This window comes from Choristoneura fumiferana, chromosome 26 (genome assembly GCF_025370935.1).
Source record: "Choristoneura fumiferana chromosome 26, NRCan_CFum_1, whole genome shotgun sequence".
NCBI classification, from domain to species: domain Eukaryota; kingdom Metazoa; phylum Arthropoda; class Insecta; order Lepidoptera; family Tortricidae; genus Choristoneura; species Choristoneura fumiferana.
The window spans coordinates 7,381,497-7,391,658 of NC_133497.1; the positions used below are offsets into that span (position 1 = coordinate 7,381,497).

Below are 10,162 nucleotides of genomic sequence, written 5' to 3' on the forward strand. Positions count from 1 at the left end.
GTTCGTAGTTGCCACTCGACTAGAGAATTTTTCCCTCCAACGGTTATCTGTTCTTCGAGCGATGTGCCCGCCCATTGCCACTCCAACTAAACTATTTATTTAGACAACTAAATATTTAAGACTGATAGACTAGTGTCCGAAAAAATCTATATAAGTCCGTCGTTTAGATTATCAGTATATATTGGACATCTAATTTTTCTTTAATCAAGTAAATAAAATGCCATTAATGTAAATGGCATTTCGTCGGCCTACTTCGTTAACCTGCTAAGTCCACTTTTGGGCGAAAATTACTTATTCTGGTTTGTGGTGCTATTTACTAACTTTTGTTTTAAGTCAACACTGCCTGGCTTGTTATTTCTTTAATTAACAACCAATTTGCTAACAGCCAATTAAGTTGGAACTGTTGTGAATTATCGCAGTGCTGAGCACGGCTGGCCCAAATTCGCACGATGGAAACTAAATATGTGATCTGGAAGTCAATTTTTGTGAGTATAAGAAAAATTATAACTTAGTGTATGAAATTATAATTGATGAACCGCTTATCATAAAATTTAGATGAGTTTCACTTCAGGACCCTTACGAATAAATTAAAAAATCATGTGTTAGCTTCTGCTCCTCCTAAACAAAATAATCATTTTTGAATAAAGCTGCGTTTCCACTAGATATGTGTGAGGATGTGTTGCGAGAATCATGTGTTTGTCATAGAAACGATTCGTTTACTCACTTATCCTCGCTCCGCCGAGTTATTTCCACTAGAGAGATGTGCTGAGCGAGGATAGATAAATGAAGCGTTTTTATTGGTTCAGGAAATCATGACAAACATATTTCTAACAATACATCCTCGCACATCTTTGGTGGAAATGCAGCCTTAATTAAAATATTTGAATAATTCAATTATAATTTTTCAATTATAAATTTTACTCAATACTCAATATTTTATTGCTTTTCCCTTTATTAAAAATTTATTAACTTATATAGGGCGCGCGCGGAGCCCCTAGGCATTCGATTAACTGTGCTTTGTAAAGTTTTGTGTTTACTTATTAAAAGCAAACGTTTCCCAGTTACTGTTCGCGTTTGGGCTGACTCGTGCTAGTAGCGATGGAGTGGCCGGATTACAATTGGTAAGTACCTAACATAACAAACATCCGCCTGGCGAGGGCTCTATTGTGGCCTATATACTCAATAACACAACATACTTTAAAATTTATTCGGCTTTTACCTGCTAAGGTAAATCAATGAATTCTTAACTGCTAAATTTTCATTATAAATACCCAGTGTCTAGTGATGGCTTACCAAAACAAAATTGAACTGCCTTTTTATATTACGTACATTTTTTATTTACAGCTCGCTCGGCTATCATTCCCCACTGTAGAAACGGTGAGTAATAGGCGTACAATATATAATAGTCCTTATCTTGGTTGATGCAATACCAGTTCTGCACTAGAGATGTTGCGGATTTTTTCCTATCTGCGTATGCTAATGTGGCGTATTCCAAATGGTTGTATATAATATAATATAATAATAATATAAATATCTTTATTTTGCTTAGAAACGTGGTAAAAAATCTCATACAAAATTCTGTTATATCATAGTCACACATATTTTACCAGAAACTGGCATGCGAAGTCTCAAAGGTGGTACGCCGTTCATACAAATCATGTGTACAACTGCATTGCATCCTCAGACGTGATTTCAACGCGATTTTTCCTAGAAAGTTGGTTATGGGCATATTATTTTCGCAAATCATAAAATCAACTACTAGTATTCTACGGATATTCTAAAAATTACGAAAAAGCACGAAAAATTCGGCATTTTGATTACAACGCCATCTAACGGAGCTTTTACCATGAGTTGACGCGACGAACCGATGTAACGTCAAACTAACTAACAGCGCCATTTATCGATATTATTTGTCAGAAAATCCTTGCTTTTCATTAGAATCATCAGGCAACCAGTCTGCTGGCCTCTAACATTTAAAACATGCTGTTTTACAGAAACCATACAACATGCCGCCCACTAGCGAGGTGGACCCGAAGCACAGCTACGCCGACGAGAAGTTCGAGAAGCTCCAGGAGTACTACAGCTTCATGAATGGGCGCATGCGCGAGCCACACAACCCTGTACGTACCTAAAGTCTATTCGCTATAGATTCGCTACGAGCTGATAAGCTTTATGATATCGCAAAATTATCGCAAACTGTACGACCGGCGTCGCTAACAACCGCGCGCACTGAATTTCATGGTACAGTCATCATCATCAGCCTATGTTCGTCCACTGCTGGACATAGGCCTCTCCCATGGCACGCCACTGAGCACGATACTTAGCCCTGAGCCCGGGCGAGGGGTGACACTGTTTACCGGCACGAATAATACCGACATGGAAATACCAACCCGCGTTATTTCGTGTATATACACGCCCATACAAACTGGTGTCAAACTGACAAGTTTATATGGGCGTGTCACAAAATATCATGTCGGTATTGTACGTCCGGTAAAGTAAATAGTGTCACCCCGGGCGATCGAGCGGGTAGCGTACGACGTCTAGGGTAAGAACACCAGTGTCACATGAACAAAGTCCGAAGTGTGAAGACAACGCAACAGGAAACAGTCAAATTTTTCAATAAATATGACATAATTATGACGTTTGATCGTCTTCTTCGGCAGGCCTCTTCGGGCTAGTCTGCTAAGTATGGGAATAAGAAGAGTTTGTACGTTTCGGACTTCAGTCCGATAGGACCGAAGAAGGAAGAGCGTCAGCGTCGAGTTGTAACATGCGTCCGAGTTGAGAAACTTCGACCGCGCAGGCTGTTGGAGTTTTTACATTTACTTACTGGATTACGCTAGAATCCGGTACTCTTGGCACATGGAGAGCTTAGTTATGGAGCTAACACAAGTACTTCCGAAAATGTGTTCATCTTTCATAATGCGAACTGCTACGGAATGGAATTCGCTCCCATCGTTTGTATTTCCGGATTTAATACAACGCAGGGCTCAGCGGCGTCTTTAGCCCATGTAGCGCCCGTGTGCAATTATTACTTTAGCGCCATCTAGGAAGCGCGCGGTCAAAATGCAATAGGTACAAAGTGCCGCGGCCGGCGCCCCTAACACCGCTGCGCCCGTGTGCAACGCACACCCTGCACTATAGGTAAAGATGCCTCTGGCAGGGCTCAAGGCTAGAATGTATAGGCTGTTACTGAATCAGTGAGACACACCTTTGGCCTCATCTGTATTTTGCGTCTGGTGAGATAGGAGTCAATCACGGGTCAGTTTTATGTTAGAAACTAGAGTTTACCCGCGGCTTCGCACGCGTAAGCTATTCGATCTGGTAGTTACAATTGAATTAGTTACAAAATTCTTGTGGGAAATCCCAGAATTTATATCGTAATCTTCTTTGAGGTGTTGTGTTAAGAACAACTATCCCGTGGGAATATTGGAATAAAATTTGCGTAATCTGGCGCGCGGCAATGAATGGGTAAAGAGCTTTACAGACTGCAATGCAGGATAATGAATAAATTTCTTTTTCCCTGAATGGCAACAATGGCATAGATAATAGATCGCTCGTTTTTGGCTCGAAATTCGAACTTGTGATTTTATTTTGCTTAATATACAAAATATACACACCCAATATCATATTTTCTCAAGTTTTTCGCGATTCCCAAGGTCAAAGAATCGAATTGCTTTAAAATTCCAGAGAAATAATGCGTTGTTTGGGAGAAACGTGTCAAAATGGTGTTGTAGAGCGCCATCCAGCTCTGTGTCGTTTTTTTTTTCCCGTTCTGGCGGTTCACTTTTATATTATAGATACCTCACATTTTATTCCACAGACAGATCGCCGGGAGATACTCGATAGCGCGCAGAAGAAGCTGTTCGCGTTCATTGACACCCACATCAAGGACCTCAAGCGTCTCCTGTTCGCCACCGACATGGCGCTCATGTCCATGGTGTTGTTAAAGCTTAACAAGAAGATGGACACCAGCGAAGCCAAGATCAAGAGCACACAGGCGAAGATACCTTTTGGATTATACGCTAGCCCCGGTGAGGAAAAAATTTAAAGACTGTAAATGTTTTAGGATCCGTCGATTTTACCTCGATCCCACTATCCAACTAATATTAAAAATGCGAAAGTTTAGTAAGTCTGTTTGTTTATTTGTTACATCATCACGTCTAAACCGCTGAACCGATTTAGATGAAATTCAGTATACAGTAAGTTTGAGTCTTGGAGAAAGACATATAGGATAGTTTGTATCTCGCAAAATAACATAGTTCCCGCGGGATAGCGATAAACGAATTCTACACACAATTGGGTAACAAGGCCAGTAGAAAATAAGTTTTTGATAAGCATCTCATTTTTAATACAAGCTTTATACTTTTTGTTGATTCTATACTTGCATTGTCATCCAAACTACATTTCTCCTACCAAATTTTAAGTCAATGCCATTAACCGTTGAGGAGTTCCGTTCTGTGGAGACGATCCTGACCGGACCACCAGAATTTAACTACCAGATTAGTGTATTGTCACCGGGTTTACATAAGTATGTCACAAGTCAAGTTGACTAATGGAAGTGGGTCAAAATGAACTTGCAAGATTGACTCAACAACAACAAACTAGGGCAAATTAAATAAAAACTTTGTCGGCTGCACCTTGAAACGGTAAAAAAATCAGACTTCTACAGATCTGTTCACTCACAAAGGCGCGCCCCTCCACATTTTATAATTGTAGTTCTAAACGTATCCGTAGGACAAATCTATGTGTGCGTAGCTCGAACGTATCCTGTCGCAAGCGTACCGTCAGTCACGCACACTGAGACTAAGACAACGTGTAGTGTAGGTAAGTACGGGGTTTACTCGTGCACATTGATAATTAGCTTTGGAGGGGCGTGTCTTTGTGAGTGAACAGATCTGTAAGTCAACGCAATCCAAGGTTCATATCAGCTCGCATAATTATTGAAAGTCAGAATATATTGTTTGTCATAATGTATTGCTTGACATAACTTTGTTTTCTCTGAATCCATCAAATATACAGAATTGTTATAAAACAAACCTCACCTAATCTACAGTTTTCTTCAGGACCATTAAAAATTTTCAGAAAAATATAATACAATAACTCTTTATTAACCTGTCCTCTCCCAGAGGCACAAATTTGTGCCCAAATTCCTTTGATCCTGCATGTTATCCTGGGAGATGACAGATTAAACACCAACTCATAGTAAGAAGTACAGAAAACACAGGTATAAAGAGAAACACACACAGGTATATAGAGGAATATTGAGGACGTAAATAGAGGAATTTACGGTTTCGGCGGGAAAAATTATAACTAACAAAAAATTCTGACAGTATGATTTGCGAAAATTATGCGACTAGAGATGTACCGCAAAAAACCTATAGGTACATAGGGTATTTTCGGTTGTCCTAGAAACACAATGTTGTTTGCAGAGTTCAAGTGCCTGGGCACGTCGTACTACATTGCGTCCGCGCACAGCCAGGAGGACGCGCAGATGATCCTCGCTAGCGAACGCAAGCCGCACTGCTACACCTTCCGAGGTAACTTCACCCAGTTTTTCTGAGCACCTCGAACAGGCAGGTTTTGCTTAAAAAGCGAGCAAAATGTGATTTTGCCTTTAATATGTTCTCGCTACTGAGGTGAAAAGTTTTATGCGTCGCACGAGACCGAGTTTTTTTGCATCTCGTGTGTTTGAATCCCTCGCTGCAGTCAGGATTCTAACCTAGAATCACTCGCTACGCACGTGATTCAATTCAATTGACTCTCGCAGAAAAAAACAACTTTGATCTCTTATTAGGTACACCAATAACCAAATGTTTTATTAGCAAAACGTCCGCTCAAGAGATCTATGATTTTTTTGGCTGATGCAATTGAAAGAAAAAAAGAAAGAAAATGTTTATTGGGCAATATACATTAACTTGTGGGTAACATACATCAGGTAGATAATTTAATGTTTTAGTAAATTTATAGCTAGCCGAACGAAAGGGCTGGCAGCTCAGTAATGCTGAGACGGAACCACAGCGCTGAATTGCAAGTGACCTAGTTTTCGGGTTGGTTGGGGGTGATGTGGTGTAATTGGTTAGTACCTCGGCACGGCTAGCCAAGTGGTGCGGGTTCAAATCACAGCCAGTGCACCCAAAAACATTTTTATTTAAAAAAATCCTATCCTTAAGTAACCTCTAATTTTTTCGTACCTTTGATACCTCTAGGTTGCGGGTGGCCACTGTCCAGGCGGTGATTGCTTCCCATCAGGCGACTCGCATGATCGTTTTCCCCCTCTTATATAAAAAAGAACCTCTGATTCAAGAAATATTTTAACAAAAACCTTTTTCTTCAAGGTGCCTTCGCATGGCAAGGCTTCTACCACCGTCACTCGGAGACGACGTACGTGGGTCCTCACGCGGAGCAGTTCCAGGCCAAGGATCCAAGCCAGGGGCTCTACTGCCACTCTGACGATAACTGGAGCGACGCGCAATGCGTCTACAAGTCAGTTTCGTATACCTTTATACTCTAGCGCCATCTAGCGTCGAGTAGGAGACCTACGACGGACAGAGAGCTAGTGCAATAACGCCATCATCATCATCATCATCGTCGTCTTCATCCCAGCCTATAGGTATATGTCTCACTGCTGGGCACAGAATTCCTCGCAGAATGAGAGGGCTTGGGGCATAGCTCCCACGCGGGCCCGTGCGGATTGGGAACTTCACACACTACATTAAATTGCTTCGCAGGTTTGTGCAGGTTTCTTCTCGATGTTTTTCTGCACAATGGTCGCACCTACGATTCGGACCGATTAGAATGAGCACGAAATTATCCATTACTTATACTGTGACGAAATCAGGAAATCACTATATATTTTGACGAGGCTTTAGTACACTAAGGTTCCGTTTCACCACTTGTCGACAAACTTTAAGTGTCAGTTAAAAGTAATGCCGTCTTTGTTTATTAGGACAAAACAAACAGAGACGGCATCACTGATATCCGTCACTTAAAGTTAGTCGACAAGTGGTGAAACAGGCCCTAAACGTGACTATGTCAGCCTCATAGGGATCCTCAGACACATGTCACACTCTCCCTTGTACCGAACCTAGTATACTACACTAGAACCGAACCCATGGTCAGAGACTCCCTGTATTGTTTTTTGTGCAAGAGTTGGAGGACGTATATCTATGATGCACGATTTTAGCGAAAAATCAAGTTAAATCATTGTAGTTCATAGAAAGTAAAATGATATCCAATTCTCCAGGATCAACCCTCGCGAAGAATTCCCCGAGTCCGTAGAATACGAGCCCAAGGTATCGTACTGGTGCGGCCCGCTCCGCTACTTCATCCCCGCCACCACCGACGTGCGCTGTATATTCTCCATATTCTCCATGAACTTCGTACTTCGCTTCGGCTACGACGGCGTCACTTATAAGAGCTCGGACCTGTCATTTGTAAGTTACAATAGTACATTGTGTCTTAAGGGCGGTAAATAAGGAATTACGAACGAGAGTCTATTAGAAGCCCGAAGTCGAAGACTGAGGGCTTTAATGAGTCGATGTTCGTTATTCTAGTACCGCCCGTTCGACATACAATGTTTTTCATCACATTTGCGAGTAAAATTGTATATTTGTAAAAGAAAAACTAATATTTTTTCAAAAATTGCCGAGACCGCTGATTGCGCTCTTGACAGCGCCAGCTCTCGCCGCCCTCCCCTTCCGCAGCATGTGCATGGCGTGCGTGTGCAGCGCGCGCCATGCAGTAACAAACTCATTTACCGACCTTCGGCTTCATGGCATGAAAATGAGTACGGGCAATGACTCATTTACCGACCACGAGTTTCATGACAAGCACATTAAGGTCGAGGGTTTTATTTGGGGGTTGCAACCAAGATAGCCTGCATGTTACGACACTGTTTACGAGCAAGTGTGATGAAAAGAATATTCTCTATCTTTAATTGGGCTGGACTCGAGTTCACCTAAAGTGTACGACGCGTAGTAGACGCACATTTTCACTTTGTACATTATACATTTACATAAGTTTTGAAAATTGTACTGTAGGAATTTTATTCGACAGAAGGCTTAAATTTTCATATTTAAAAGTCAAAGGCTGTTGAGTTGTTATAGTGTGCGAAGAACTTAACAGTGCCCGAAAAAAAAACAGGGGGTCTACTAAACTCTATTTATTTTAACATTTGAAACTTAACGATAAAATTTGCACACGTTTTTAAATGAAACAACGAAACTATTTAAAACTGTGTTAACTTCTATAATAAATACCGCTAATAAATGTAGTACATGTAGGTATTTTTGTTTTAAGTGTGTTATAATTTGACCGTTAATTCAAACCTTAAACGGAGTATACGAAATTTGAAAATTGAAGTTAGTATCGTACCGTTCCTCTCACTCTCGTATTAAATAATATTAGCGTCGGCGGGACGGCAAGAATTTAGCAACTTCGTAGTACAGGGCCAGGTTGATTGAATGAGGCGTTACTGTGCGGAAGTCCATTACATTGAACGAAAGCAATTACTTTGCACACCCGCAACCTACATCTGGTTAGCATGGTGAACGGTTGTGTTGCTCTGAAGATGAGCTCTGGTTAAGTTCGAAACGCGGCAGTGTAGTATGGTGGTGGTGATAGATGGGTTTTTGTGTGGTGCAGTGCGGAGGTGGAGGAACTCCATGAATACACTTTTCTTGCATAAACGTAGCTATCAAAAGGTCGCGGGTGTGCAAAGTAATTGTTTTAGTTTAGAAACAGGTTTGTAAACCCTCGCCTTCGGCTCGTGCTTCCAGATGTACCAGAACGGGCAGGTGTTCTACACGGACGAGCCGTGGGCGGGCATGTCCTGCTGGAACTGGGCCTGCAAGTGGCGCCACAACCAGAATCAGCGCGGGAACGAGTTCTTTGTCAACTGACGTGAATAAAGCACTATTATAGCTGTGTTGCGTTTTATTTAAAGCAGCGTTATTCTATCTGTGGGTCGCGCCCTCCCCGGGGGTCGCGGATGCCCCTTGAGGGGGTCACGGTATCTTTAAAATACGTTATTGTGCAGTATGGTTATTCAATGTTTATATTATCTACGTAAAATTAATACAAATAACTGTAAGTGGAGGTTAGTCGACAAATATTTTTCAAACCCAGGGGGGTTCGCCCTGAAAAAGTTTGAAACACTGATTTAAAGCATTCTGATATTGCCGACCGCAACCCATGACTGGGACGCACGACCGCGACGGAGACATGGGCCAATCAACTTTTTTCCCCATCAGCAGTCTCGGCACGCGCACCACAAACGAGCTGAAGTGAACGTAGAGACGTAGGACGTATTCCACTATATCAGCAACTGCGACGGTGTGATGCAGACGCGACACATACAGTGACGTATTCGGCGTGGCCGCCCTCAGCCCGGAGCCTGGATCCGGTTCTGCAGAGCCACACTGACTCTTGAAAGGTTTCTTATAATGGTGGATGAACAATGACAGCGCGTAATTTTCTGATGTAAGTATACCTACATATAGTTGATGCTATGGCTGTTAGATTATGCCTTCGACTGTAGGTAATTCGGATCGTAGCCTGAAGCTATACTCCTTGGAACAACGCCGGGAAATTTCTAAAGTTAGGTATCCTTATCTTCCCATTGCCGGTCTTCCTTAACCCCTGGAACAGTTTCCTGGGTAGTATGATACCCCTCCTGGTATCCATGCGGCCTTCCAGCTCCCCGCTCGTGCTTACGGACGCTTTGTCAAGTAAGACAAAGGATTGTGTGACGACTACAAACACTGAAACAAGATTAATTCAAATTAAAGTTACCTAAGGTTCACTGCCGTCACTGCCGGCAACGCATAGGTATATGCGTTTTCTTTACTTTCACCCAGTGCCTTGAACACAGACGCGTTCGTATATTTAGCGACTATATGTTCATATTTTATACAAAAAATTGCCTTAAGTATATCGAATTATTACCAAAAAAACTGTAGAATGACCAGGCGAGTATTACCTACCTATTACGTGAATTCTAAATTTTGAAATGGCATCCAATGTGTTATTTCATAGATCACAACTCTAATTTCCCGAATTACAATACCTAAGTACATAATTCTACTGATTATTTTCAATAATATTTTGGTTGCACATAACTTGGTATTACGTATTCGCGTTTCGTTAATGACATCTCCGT

General features: G+C 41.7%; 1 protein-coding gene across 1 annotated transcript; it reads left to right on the top strand.

The window, feature by feature from the left end:
• The first annotated feature begins 400 nt into the window (after positions 1-400).
• LOC141442717 (uncharacterized) lies at positions 401-8,926 on the top strand. Its single transcript, XM_074107789.1, has 9 exons — positions 401-485; positions 1,062-1,121; positions 1,345-1,377; positions 1,995-2,120; positions 3,824-4,034; positions 5,433-5,540; positions 6,339-6,486; positions 7,247-7,436; positions 8,781-8,926. Exons 1-9 carry the CDS (start codon positions 450-452, stop codon positions 8,901-8,903), a joined length of 1,035 nt encoding a protein of 344 aa, XP_073963890.1. The 5' UTR covers positions 401-449; the 3' UTR covers positions 8,904-8,926.
• Positions 8,927-10,162: the final 1,236 nt, after the last annotated feature.

Bases quoted from the DNA above. Each gene is read 5' to 3' on its own strand.
- LOC141442717 (XM_074107789.1), top strand. From the start codon at position 450: ATGGAAACTAAATATGTGATCTGGAAGTCAATTTTT. The intron at 486-1,061 runs GTGAGTATAAGA...AACGTTTCCCAG, and splicing joins TGATCTGGAAGTCAATTTTT to TTACTGTTCGCGTTTGGGCT. The intron at 1,122-1,344 runs GTAAGTACCTAA...TTTTATTTACAG, and splicing joins GAGTGGCCGGATTACAATTG to CTCGCTCGGCTATCATTCCC.